The following is a 14,379-nucleotide window of genomic DNA, read 5'->3' on the forward strand; positions in this document are numbered from 1 at the left end:
TTGAGTGTTTGGGGCGGAATCCGGATTGCAGGGGGTCAAGCAAGGAGTTGGCGGACAGGAAGTGGGTTAGGCGATTGTAAACTATTTTTTCAAGGAGTTTTGATGTTAGTGGGAGCAGTGATATTGGGCGGTAGCTTTCAGGAGAATTAGGGTCAAGGGAAGGTTTTTTGAGTATGGGAGTGACTATTGCATGTTTGAAAGAAGATGGGAATGAGCCGGTAGAAAGAGATAGGTTGAAGATGTGGGTAAAAGCAGGAATGAGGGTAGAAGATAGGGAGGGTATTAGATGGGAAGGTATAGGGTCGAGTGGGCAGGTAGTGAGGCGTGAGGAAGATAGCAAGGAGGAAACTTCATTCTCAGTGGCTGGATGGAGGATGCAGAGGGTGGCAGAGGGAGTGGCAGGGCCTGTTGATGGAGTATTGCAGGTTGGTGTTGGGATGTTGCTCCGGATAGAATTTGTTTTGTTTAAAAAGTAGTCTGCCAAGTCTTGAGCACTAAAGACAGATGAGGGGGGTGGAGCAGGAGGGCAGAGGAGAGAGTTAAAAGTGGAGAAGAGTCATTTAGGGTTTGAGGAAAGAGTAGATATAAGTGAGAAGAAGTAGGTTTGCTTGGCTGAGTGAAGTGCACAAGTGTATGAATGAAGCATAAACTTATAGTGTATGAAGTCAGGTTCAGGGTGAGTTTTCCTCCAGACACGCTCAGCAGTACGGGATCATTTTATGCAAATAGCGTGTTTGCTGAGAGTGCCAGGGCTGCAACTGATGGCGTGATGTTTTACGCAGCTGGGGAGGGGCAAGTGTGTCTAGTGCAGAGGAGAGAGTTATGTTATAGTGGGATGTTGCGAGATCAGGGCAGGTTATAGTGGAAGTGTGAGGGAGGAGATCTTGAATTGTTTTTGAAAATTGGAGCAGATCCACAGCATGCAGATTTCTACAGCTGCGGGGGCGGGATGGAGGAGTTGGTTTAGCTGTTGCATTAATATTATAGATGACCAGGTGATGGTCTGAGATGGGGAAAGGGCGACAGGTGAGGTCAGATATAGAACAGAGGTAGGAAAACACCAGGTCGATGGAGTGTCCATCACGGTGGGTAGGGAATAGGGTGGATTGTGAGAGACCAAAGGAGGATGTAAGTGAAAGAAGTTTAGAGGCAGCAGGGGCAGATGGGTTGTCAATATATATATATATATATATATATATATATACTCCCAATCAATTTATGTAAACTTTGCTATCTTGTTAACCAGAAGAGATGATGACAAATTCGTAAAGGAGACACTGTATTCTAACATTTTTTTTCAACCGTACATCAAGCAGCAATTTGCTAAATTGAAATTTAAAATAAAGTATCAGAATCTATTGTGCACTTCCTTCTAATTTGCCTATAGATATTTCCTTTTAAAGCTTATTGACTATTATCAGGAAGAACCAATCAAATGATAAGTATTAACAGGAAGTGCCATATATCCACCAATAAGTGGTAGTACAGAGTACTAGAATCAGCTGTAATAGTTTCAATTTAAATTTAAAAATAATCTTTTACTTTGCATTATTTAATGCAGCAATAAATACATAAATAAAAAAATTATGATGATGCTTTTTCATATGGATGATGGACACTTTATTTTGTAGAGCTTCCCTTTAAAGAATACTTGGCAGGCATCAGAATATTCTTTTGAAGGATGAATTGCCCTTAAGAACAAAGTCTCTCAACTCCAGTCCTCAGCACTCTTAACAGGCCAGAGCTTCATTATATCTTAGCTAGAGTACTGGTGAAATTATCATCTGGAGGGAGAGAGCAGGTTAGTAACCATGGTTACTGATCAGCTAATTACTTTACCTGTGTTCCAGTTAAGATATAATGAATATCTGGCCTGTTAAAAGTCCTGAGTACTGAAGTTGAGAAACACTGCTTTAGATTGTAATATACACCGTGTGTTCCTTTATCTGTCATTAAAATTAATAGTCCTGTTTATTATTTTCCTATTTTGCTTTCTTTCACTTTCTTCCAGAATCTCTATAGTGGCTAAGTGACATACCCTTAATATTATCACCTAGATTACGACGGCCATTTCAGCATAAAAACAATAACGCAGCCATTACGAGTGGTGTCAGTATAGCTATACCGCAAGCATTGTAGCCTGTAATGCAACGTCAATCACGCACTAAAAAAAATAATGTTTTTGTGTGGGATTTCCATAGCGCCGGTATTACAGGTTGTGCGGTGAGGCTAAAATGCTTGCGTTACAGCCTATACTGACACGATCCATTCCCCTATCTGAGACCAGTAATTATGAGTTTTGCGTAAACTTAGTTTTTTTTAATTTCACAGGTAAGTTTTTATTTATTTAAAGATAGGGATATTGTAATTTTAATTTAAAATTAGGGGGTTGCTAGGTTTAGGGTTTAATAGTTTAATTTAGTTTTTTGCAATGTGGGGGGCTGTCAGTTTAGGGGTTAATTGGGTAATTTAGTGGCGGTGATGTGGGAGGCCAGAGGTTTAAGGGTTAATAACTTTATTTACTGGCGGCGATGTCAGGAGCGTAAGATTAAGGGTTAATAACTTTATTTAGTGGCGGCGATGTCAGGAGCGTAATATTATGGGTTAATAACTTTATTTAGGTGTTAGCGATGTCGGGAGTGGCAGATTAGGGGAGTTTAGACTTGGGGTTTATGTTAGGGTGTTAGGTTTAAACGCAACATTTTTTTACCCATAGACATCAATGTGGCTGCATTACGGAGCTTTTCATTCCGCACTTTAGGTGTTAGTTTTTTTTCTAACACTCTCTCCACATTGATTTCTATGGGGAGAGCGTGCACGAGCACGTCAAAGCAGCCCTTGGATTTTGTGAGGCATGGAGCTTATCGCCACCATATCGCACGCACAAGGCAGCTTTTTAGAAACTTGTAATGGCAGCGCTATGGAGGGTGAAATAACGCAACTTTTGATGCGTTCGTTTCGCACCCTCTATAGTGCAAAACTTGTAATCTAGGTGTATTTTTTTATATCAAGTATTAATAATGCATGATATTTATTTTTTTGCTGATAAAGACAAATGGATGTCAATTAAAAGCCTTCTCTTCACATTGTATTCTTACGAGATTATCAATGCAAATATGCTGTACTTATTTTAATCAAGACTTTTTATTTAAATTTTTCATCAACTTGCTCAATTAGTTGCTATGTGCAGTCTAAGTACCTCATTATATGTTAACTACATTAGCTTCTTGAACACCAGAGAGCATGCAGTTTTCTATAGATGTACAGTCTTCATAAAAATGTTTTAATATACAATTATACCTGATTCTATTCCTGAAATCCAGTTTTGTTTTTCAGTATGTATAGTGCAGCTATAGCTTAAAATGACAGTGTGCTGAAAAATTGCCCCCCCCCCCGTTCATGTGTTTCCAACGAAGTATTATACCAGCAGCATAAAATACAATATATAAGAAATAGCTATTTGGGTTTATTTGTGTATATAAAATAGCTTGTTTTGTTCTTTGACACCACAACCTATTAACGGCTTGATTATGGGTTTATCACAGGTCTTTGCTTGCAACAGAAGTAGCACACATTTTGCGAGTTGAAAGTAAACACTTGACCGCAATTAGATTTAACTTCAGAACACTAGCTAACTGTTACACTCGACTAAAAAGTGGAAAATTAAGCATCAAAAATAAATGTAAAAGTTACAATCATAATAAACTGTCTGATAAAAACTGTTAAAAATATTGCATAAAAAAGTTATAAGGGCTCAAATATATAAGGTCTCAGGCGTTAGAGAAAAAAAAAAACGGCAAAGGGCTTTAACAAAGAGATACACAAATACACGTCTTAATATGTATATGTATGTGTGTGTATATATATATATATATATATATATACTGTATATATGTGTGTGTGTACATATATATTTATATGTGTATATATGTATTTACAGACATATATACACAAAGAAAGCATGCTCATATACACAAAGAAAGCATGTTCCAATCAGCCAATAGAATGAGAGCTCAATCCTATTGGCTGATTGGATCAGCCAATAGGATGAAAACTCAATCCTATTGGCTGATTGCAACATATAACTATGTTATATTGTAGCTAGCTTAGGTTTTTTTTTTCCAGATGAGTTTGTATTTAGTTTTAAATAGGAATTATTTAGTTAATAATTGTAAGGTTAATTTCGATTTCTTTTAATTATATTTAAAGGGACACTCAATCAAAATTAAACTTTCATTATTCAGATAGAGCATGCCATTTTAAACAACTTTCCAATTTACTTCCATTAACTAATTGTGCACAGTCTTTTTATATTTAAACTTTTTGAGTCACCAAATCCTACTGAGCATGTGCAAGAATAAGTGTGTATGCATTTGTGAATGGCTGATGGCTGTCACATGGTACGTGTATGCATTTGTGATAGGTTAATGGCTGTCACATGGTACAGGGGGAGTGGAAAAAGACAACTTTTAAAATTGTCAGAAAAAAAAATCTACTAATCATTTGAAGTTTAGACTAAGTGCTATTGCATTGTCTTGTTATCTTGCATTTGTTGATTATGCAAATCTACTGTGTTGACTGGTCCTTTAAGTTAGGGGGAGTTAGGCTTAGGGTTAGATTTAGGGTTAGGGTTACGTTAGGGTTATGGGTTAATATATCATTAAATAGTGTTTGCAATGCGGGAGGGTGGCGGTTTAGGGATTAATAGGTTTATTATAGTGGCGACGATGTCGGGGACCGGCAGAATAGGGGTAATAAAAAAAAATGTGGAGGCGATGTCTGAAGCAGCAGATTAGGGGTTAATAATTTTATTTTAGTGTTTGCGATGTGGGAGGGTCTCGGTTTAGTGGTTAATAAGTAGTTTATGGGTGTTAGTGTACTTTTTAACACTAATGATAATGACTTTAGTTATGAGTTTTATGGTGCAGCTTTGCAACGTAAAACTTATAACTACCGACTTTAGATGGCGGTACTGATCTTGTCAGTATAGGGCGTACTGCTCACTTTTTGACCTCCCAGTCAAACATGTAATACCGGCGCTATGGGAGTATTAATAAAGGACTATTTTAAAAGTGCGGTACTGACGTTGCGTGACGGCCAACATCTTCAAATTACAAGATATATGGTGTCATTTTAAGTACAGTAAGCTGAATCTCTAAAATTAGATTAATATTGATGTATATCACCAGTTATTATGTAATTTAAACCATTTTATTAATTACTTTTTAGCAATGGTATTTCTAAGAATTAATGTATTTTAATTCATTTTCATTGTTTTAATTATTTAAACTATTCAAGTTAAGATATTAACACTTTTAAAATAAAAACATGTTTTTTTATTATACAATAAAATCTTACATAATTAATAAATGCTAACATGTGTCACTAAAAAAACCCAAAGGGCATATGTACTGAGATTTATTATGATTTAGTGAAAAAAAAAAACATTTTCATTTTTATTGTCAGTTTTATTGCTTGGACATGTCAAAATAATTATTATAGTTTGAAGGTGATAGTTAGAAAGCAGCATTGCCATATGCTGAGGTAAAAAGACATCTGCCTAATTATTCACAATTAATTTATTTCCAAAATATCATATTTATATTTAGAAAAAGCCAAGTTTATTGGAAACATTTAACAATTTTAACAAGACAATCAGCAAGATTACAAGTGTTGCGGTACGGCTATACCGCTGAAAAATTGGCCATGGCACGCGGAATATGCAGGTCTCCCGTATTACAAGTCGCTGTGGTATAGCTATACCACTAGCATTTTATACTTTATTCAACTCTCCATAACACACTCAAAAAATGGCTTTTGAGTGCGGGATTTTCATTGTCCCTGTATTACAGGTTGTTGCGGTCCGGCTATAATGCTAGCGATCGAATTCGCAATCTCAGACCAGTAGTTATGGATTTTGTGAAACAAACATGTTTCACAAAACTCATAACAAAAATGTTAAAAAGTACACTAACACCCATAAACATCATTATCAACCCCTAAACCGTCACCCCAGTATCGCAAATACTATAATAAACCTATTAATCCCTAATCTGCTGCCACCCACATTGCCAACACTAAAATAAAGTATTAACCCCTAACCCGCCATCCCCCCACATCCCAAATACTATAATAAACCCATTAACCCCTAAACAGCTTTCATCCTATTGGCTCATTTGAATATTTTCAGCCAATAGGAATGCAACGGTACCCCAATATAAAAGGGGTACCTTGCATTCAAGCTTGAGTGTGCGTTGGACAATCGCATGAAGAGGATCCACGTCACTGAAGCCCAACGCCACTGAAGAGTACCAGATGAGGACCAGCGCTCCGGATCTGCGCATCGCCGAAGACCGCTACGCACCTCCGAAAAGAAGATAGAAGATGGTGCCGCCCTGGAAGAAGATCATTGCTGCCTGGATGAAGACCTTGCTCCAACTGGAATTCCGGACTTCAGGAACAGTGAGTACATTTTCTGGGGTTAGTGTTAGGATTATTTTTTATTTTTTTCTGTGTTTTTTAAAAAAAAATAAGGGCTTGTTTTTTCTATGGGTGCAAAAGAGCTGATTGCCCTTAAGGGGCAATGGGTAGCTTAGGTTTTTTTTATTTGGGGGGTTGGTTGGGAGGTGGGTTTACTGTTAGGAGGGACTTTGTAATTTTTTTAAGAAAAAGAGCTGATTGCTTAAGGGCAATGCCCTACAAAAGTCCCTTTTAAGGGATATTGGTAGTTTAAGCAGGTGTTTTTATTTTGGGGTCACTTTTTTGTTTTTATAGGGGTATTAGATTAGGTTTAATTTTTATTATTTTGGATAATTTCTTAGTGTTTTTTAATTTTTCGTAATTATAGTGTTTTTTTTTTTTTAAATGTTAGTTTTTGGGGTTTTTTCGTAGTGCTAGAATTTTTTAATATTGTGATTTAGTTTTTTTTATTTTTAGTTTATTTTATTTTTTTAAAAAGTAATGTTAGGTTAATTTATAGTTTAATCTTAATTTTTTTTATTTCACAGGTAAGTTTCTATCTATTTGAAGGTATATTGTAAGTTGAATTTAAAGTTAGGGGGGTGTTAGGTTTAGGGGTTAATAGTTTAATTTAGTGTGTTGCGATGTTGGGGGCTAGCGGTTTAGGGGTTAATAGTTTTAGTTTAATATTAGCAATGTGGAGGGCCGGCGGTTTAGGGGTTAATAGGTTTATTATAGTAGCGATGTGGTGGGCTGGCTGTTTAGGGGTTAATAGGTTTATTATAGTAGTTGCAATTTGGGGACCGGTGGTTTAGGGGTTAATATGTTTATTATAGTAGTTGCAATGTGGGGGTCGGCAGTTTAGGAGTTAATATGTATATTTAGGTGTTAGCGATACGGGGTGGCGGTTTAGGGGTTAATAGTTTTATTTAGTGTTGGGGTGGCAGATAAGGGGTTAATAGTTGTATTTAATGTCGACTGTGTCGGCGTTGGTGGATTAGGGGTTAATAATTTTGTTTAGTGTCGGCGATGTATTAGGGGTATTTAAACTAGGGGTTTATGTTAGGGTGTTAGGTTTTTACATAACTTTCTTGTCCCCATAGACATCAATGGGGATTGCATTATAGCGATCACGATTCCGCGATCGCAGGTGTTAGAAAATAAAGGACACTTTCTCTCCTTTGATTTCTATGGGGGGAGAATGTGCACAAGCACATCAAGTCAGGCCTTGGCTTTTGTGCGGCATGAAGCTTAATGCACCATAACGCAGCGCTATGGAGAGTGCGATACCGCTCATTTATTTGCGTTATTTATGCACAGGGTTTAGCGCACTACTTGTAATCTTGTTGAATTTTAGTTCATATGCTGTACCTTGCAGTCAGTATATGTTTTTCACTTTATTTCTTTTTTATGATATGGTTGTTTTATACACATAGAGCTAGCTCACGATTAAGATCCACAGTGTAGTGATATTAAAAGCCATATTGTAACAATGTATTGTTCATAAGTTAAGATTTAAGTTGCATAAAACTGTAACAATTTGAGTATTGTAGCAACCATAATTGTGTAGAGACAGCGTTTAATCTCTATTATAGTTACACAATCTATTCACTGCACAATAAAAGTTAGATTACAGCTGTCACTACACTATATTTCTTTGACACTAGTCAAATCAGACACTTGAAATGTGGTAGCATTTAGTATCCAAAGGAAAAGAGCATAATAAAAATTAAATTATGATCTCTACAGAGTTAACCACAGTGGAAATAGAGTCTTCTCTGAACTAAGACCCATTAATGACCCAGCCACACCAAATTTTCACTCTTAATTTTTAATAAATAAATAAACATTATAAATGACCTTACCTGAATTTATAGTTTGCATCATATGCTTTTTATTGTATTTTTTTTTTATTAATTAAAGGACCCTTTATCATATTTTCGGATGCATTATGCATTTTAAGGAAAGGTTATGTTGTGTATTGCAAATGAAACACTACCTATACCACAACAAAAACCATCCCTACAGTGAAGTACATGCTGTGGGGAGTTTTTTATGACCAGGGCCTGAAACCTTGTGATAATTGAAGGAAAATGGATAGAGAAAAATACAGGTCAAAATTGCAGAAGAACCTTTTTCTTAGTCTGATACAAATCTGAATCATGGGAAAATGCTCACCATTCAAATGGACAATGATCACAAGTACAAGACAAACACAAACCTGGAATGGCTCAGAAAATCCTACAGTTGAAGTTCAGATCCCAATCTTATCTAGAGTTTGAGGTACTACTTGTAAAGTCCAGTGCACAAGCACTACCCAATCCAACCTAAACCGTATAACCAGTGTTATAATTGTATTGACATCTCTTTACTTACCTGTTCACATTAACCATCTATAAAGAGTTGTTGCATTTCAAAGATATTTAAATACTCTATGTTGGTTGTAATATGGCTCTACAAATGGAACCATTGAACAAAAAAAATTATATTAATTATTTTTAGTAATTAAACTGAGGGGCAGACCATAATGCTTTCTATTTTTGGCACATGCATTTTATATTAAGTTTATGTGAAAATATTTAAAAACCTTGACAAGATGGTGGTGATCCATCCATTTGAAGGCGTTCTCCCAATTTGCAAGTCAAAATCTCATTGCCGACCAAGGTGAAGCCAGATGAGCACTGGTATCGGATTATATCCCCTGTAGTAAATAAAATCTACAATTAAACCATGCAGAGCATTATGGGCAGTCTTGGATTTAAAAACTAGAAACTAATAAATAATAAACATGAAACCCCGATTTGGGTAGTAGCTATTTATTTATTAATGTATGTATTTATATTAACACAAATTCTTTTAGATGTCAAAAATATAAAATTGTCACAGGGTATATTTTCTATTGAAAAATATAACTCTATTTTATAATATTTCACAAAGGTTTTTGAGCAGTGTACTTTCATAAACAAAGTCCTTGTGTTGGTAACAAATCAATGGTTTTTTTTTAATATAAACATATCTTGACACATACAACTATTTCAATAATCTGTAAATAAGTAAAATAATAAAATAAAAATCTGAAACAGCAATAAAAATTACAGAAATATTTATATGTTCTTCTTAATGATCTGCATTGATAAAAAAACAAACAATGTTACACTGAAAATGAAAAACTGTCCCTAATTCATTGCTTTTACAGTCACATGTCCTGATATTTTGCTCATACCTTTTATTTTTTGTGGTCTAGTGTATCATCTTTAGCAAATAAAATCAAAGCATTATTTGGGAGATCATTACTGGTTAAAAAAGCCCACACAAATAAATGATTTATATACACAACATGTGAAATGACTTGTTTCTATACACATGATGTAAAGATTGTATAATGAAGTGTTTAATTATTCATTTTACAAGTGTCCCTTTGAGGTTATTTTCTGGGGGTTCATGATCAATTTAATATTAGAAGGTGTTAATGGTTATTAAAGTGCTTAGAAATCTGTCAAAAGGAATCAAAATCAAAATTACTCAGGGACTTGTAAGATATAGTTAAAAATACCCTAATTGCTACTTTCAAAACTAACATAAATGAGTAGGAAATAGAAAACGGTGCAAATGTGAAAAATGCATAAGTAAGAAAATTAGTGCTGTGGTAAAAACAAAATTTATGCTTACCTGATAAATTCCTTTCTCCTGTAGTGTGGTCAGTCCACGGGTCATCATTACTTCTGGGATATTAACTCCTCCCCAACAGGAAGTGCAAGAGGATTCACCCAGCAGAGCTGCTATATAGCTCCTCCCCTCTACGTCACCTCCAGTCATTCGACCAAGGACCAACGAGAAAGGAGAAGCCAAAGGGTGTAGTGGTGACTGGAGTATAATTCAAAAAATGTTTTACCTGCCATAAAAAACAGGGCGGGCCGTGGACTGACCACACTACAGGAGAAAGGAATTTATCAGGTAAGCATAAATTTCGTTTTCTCCTGTTAAGTGTGGTCAGTCCACGGGTCATCATTACTTCTGGGATACCAATACCAAAGCTAAAGTACACAGATGACGGGAGGGAAAGGCAGGCTCTTTATACGGAAGGAACCACTGCCTGAAGAACCTTTCTCCCAAAAACAGCCTCCGAAGAAGCAAAAGTGTCAAATTTGTAAAATTTGGAAAAAGTATGAAGAGAAGACCAAGTTGCAGCCTTGCAAATCTGTTCAACAGAAGCCTCATTCTTAAAGGCCCAAGTGGAAGCCACAGCTCTAGTAGAATGTGCTGTAATTCTTTCAGGAGGCTGCTGTCCAGCAGTCTCATAGGCTAACCGAATTATGCTACGAAGCCAAAAAGAGAGAGAGGTAGCCGAAGCTTTTTGACCTCTCCTCTGACCAGAATAAACGACAAACAGGGAAGACGTTTGTCGAAAATCCTTAGTTGCCTGTAGATAAAATTTCAGGGCACGGACTACATCTAGATTGTGTAGCAGACGTTCCTTCTTCGAAGAAGGATTAGGACACAAAGATGGAACCACAATCTCTTGATTAATATTCCTGTTAGTGACCACCTTAGGTAGGAACCCAGGTTTAGTACGCAGAACTACCTTGTCTGAATGAAAAATCAGATAAGGAGAATCACAATGTAAGGCAGATAACTCAGAGACTCTTCGAGCCGAGGAAATCGCCATTAAAAATAGAACTTTCCAAGATAACAGCTTGATATCAATGGAATGAAGGGGTTCAAACGGAACACCCTGTAAAACATTAAGAACTAAGTTCAAACTCCATGGTGGAGCAACAGTTTTAAACACAGGCTTGATCCTAGCTAAAGCCTGACAAAAAGCTTGAACGTCCGGAACTTCTGACAGACATTTGTGTAAAAGAATGGACAGAGCTGAAATCTGTCCCTTTAAGGAACTAGCGGATAAACCCTTTTCTAAACCTTCTTGTAGAAAAGACAATATCCTCGGAATCCTAACCTTACTCCATGAGTAACTCTTGGATTCGCACCAATATAAGTATTTGCGCCATATCTTATGATAAATCTTTCTGGTAACAGGCTTCCTAGCCTGTATTAAGGTATCAATAACTGACTCAGAAAAACCACGTTTTGATAAAATCAAGCGTTCAATTTCCAAGCAGTCAGTTTCAGAGAAATTAGATTTTGATGTTTGAAGGGACCCTGGATCAGAAGGTCCTGTTTCAGAGGTAGAGACCAAGGTGGACAGGATGACATGTCCACTAGATCTGCATACCAAGTCCTGTGTGGCCATGCAGGCGCTATTAGAATCACTGATGCTCTCTCCTGTTTGATTCTGGCAATCAATCGAGGAAGCATCGGGAAGGGTGGAAACACATAAGCCATCCCGAAGGTCCAAGGTGCCGTCAAAGCATCTATCAGAACCGCTCCCGGATCCCTGGATCTGGACCCGTAACGAGGAAGCTTGGCATTCTGTCGAGACGCCATGAGATCTATCTCTGGTTTGCCCCAACGTCGAAGTATTTGGGCAAAGACCTCCGGATGAAGTTCCCACTCCCCCGGATGAAAAGTCTGACGACTTAAGAAATCCGCCTCCCAGTTCTCCACTCCCGGGATGTGGATTGCTGACAGGTGGCAAGAGTGAGACTCTGCCCAGCGAATTATCTTTGATACTTCCATCATTGCTAGGGAGCTTCTTGTTCCTCCCTGATGGTTGATGTAAGCTACAGTCGTGATGTTGTCCGACTGAAACCTGATGAACCCCCGAGTTGTTAACTGGGGCCAAGCCAGAAGGGCATTGAGAACTGCTCTCAATTCCAGAATGTTTATTGGTAGGAGACTCTCCTCCTGATTCCATAGTCCCTGAGCCTTCAGAGAATTCCAGACAGCGCCCCAACCTAGTAGGCTGGCGTCTGTTGTTACAATTGTCCAGTCCGGCCTGCTGAATGGCATCCCCCTGGACAGATGTGGCCGAGAAAGCCACCATAGAAGAGAATTTCTAGTCTCTTGATCCAGATTCAGAGTAGGGGACAAGTCTGAGTAATCCCCATTCCACTGACTTAGCATGCACAATTGCAGCGGTCTGAGATGTAGGCGTGCAAAGGGAACTATGTCCATTGCCGCTACCATTAAGCCGATCACCTCCATGCATTGAGCTACTGACGGGTGTTGAATGGAATGAAGGACACGGCATGCATTTTGAAGCTTTGTTAACCTGTCTTCTGTCAGGTAAATCTTCATTTCTACAGAATCTATCAGAGTCCCCAAGAAGGGAACTCTTGTGAGTGGAAAGAGAGAACTCTTCTTTTCTTTCACCTTCCATCCATGCGACCTTAGAAATGCCAGTACTAACTCTGTATGAGACTTGGCAGTTTGAAAGCTTGAAGCTTGTATCAGAATGTCGTCTAGGTACGGAGCTACCGAAATTCCTCGCGGTCTTAGTACCGCCAGAAGAGCACCCAGAACCTTTGTGAAGATTCTTGGAGCCGTAGCCAATCCGAATGGAAGAGCTACAAACTGGTAATGCCTGTCTAGAAAGGCAAACCTTAGATACCGGTAATGATCTTTGTGAATCGGTATGTGAAGGTAAGCATCCTTTAAATCCACTGTGGTCATGTACTGACCCTTTTGGATCATGGGTAAAATTGTCCAAATAGTTTCCATTTTGAACGATGGAACTCTTAGGAATTTGTTTAGGATCTTTAAATCCAAGATTGGCCTGAAAGTTCCCTCTTTTTTGGGAACCACAAACAGATTTGAGTAAAACCCTTGTCCTTGTTCCGACCGCGGAACCGGATGGATCACTCCCATTAATAAAAGATCTTGTACGCAGCGTAGAAACGCCTCTTTCTTTATTTGGTTTGTTGACAACCTTGACAGATGAAATCTCCCTCTTGGGGGAGAGGATTTGAAGTCCAGAAGGTATCCCTGAGATATGATCTCTAACGCCCAGGGATCCTGGACATCTCTTGCCCAAGCCTGGGCGAAGAGAGAAAGTCTGCCCCCCACTAGATCCGTTCCCGGATCGGGGGCCCTCGATTCATGCTGTCTTAGGGGCAGCAGCAGGTTTCCTGGCCTGCTTGCCCTTGTTCCAGGACTGGTTAGGTCTCCAGCCTTGTCTGTAGCGAGCAACAGCTCCTTCCTGTTTTGGTGCAGAGGAAGTTGATGCTGCTCCTGCTTTGAAATTACGAAAGGAATGAAAATTAGACTGTCTAGCCTTAGGTTTGGCTCTGTCTTGAGGCAGGGCATGGCCTTTACCCCCTGTAATGTCAGCGATAATTTCTTTCAACCCGGGCCCGAATAAGGTCTGCCCTTTGAAAGGAATATTAAGCAATTTAGATTTAGAAGTAACATCAGCTGACCAGGATTTTAGCCACAGTGCTCTGCGCGCCTGAATGGCGAATCCGGAATTCTTAGCCGTAAGTTTAGTTAAATGTACTACGGCATCCGAAATAAATGAGTTAGCTAACTTAAGGGCTTTAAGCTTGTGTGTAATCTCATCTAATGGAGCTGATTCAAGTGTCTCTTCCAGAGACTCAAACCAAAATGCTGCTGCAGCCGTGACAGGCGCAATGCATGCAAGAGGTTGCAATATAAAACCTTGTTGAACAAACATTTTCTTAAGGTAACCCTCTAACTTTTTATCCATTGGGTCTGAGAAGGCACAGCTATCCTCCACCGGGATAGTGGTACGCTTAGCTAAAGTAGAAACTGCTCCCTCCACCTTAGGGACCGTTTGCCATAAGTCCCGTGTGGTGGCGTCTATTGGAAACATCTTTCTAAATATTGGAGGGGGTGAGAACGGCACACCGGGTCTATCCCACTCCTTAGTAACAATTTCAGTAAGTCTCTTAGGTATAGGAAAAACGTCAGTACTCGACGGTACCGCAAAATATTTATCCAACCTACACAATTTCTCTGGTATTGCAACTGTGTTACAATCATTCAGAGCCGCTAACACCT

At 38.3% G+C, this 14,379-nt stretch overlaps 1 protein-coding gene across 1 annotated transcript in view; it reads right to left on the reverse strand.

Moving 5' to 3' along the window:
- The window catches only part of CSMD3 (CUB and Sushi multiple domains 3), a 1,747,434-nt gene that overhangs the window by 223,667 nt on the left and 1,509,388 nt on the right, over positions 1-14,379 (reverse strand). The window contains 1 exon segment of the mRNA XM_053715303.1: positions 9,047-9,160. Within this exon segment, the coding sequence (XP_053571278.1) occupies positions 9,047-9,160 (114 nt within the window).

Source organism: Bombina bombina, chromosome 5, assembly GCF_027579735.1.
Source record: "Bombina bombina isolate aBomBom1 chromosome 5, aBomBom1.pri, whole genome shotgun sequence".
NCBI lineage: Eukaryota > Metazoa > Chordata > Amphibia > Anura > Bombinatoridae > Bombina > Bombina bombina.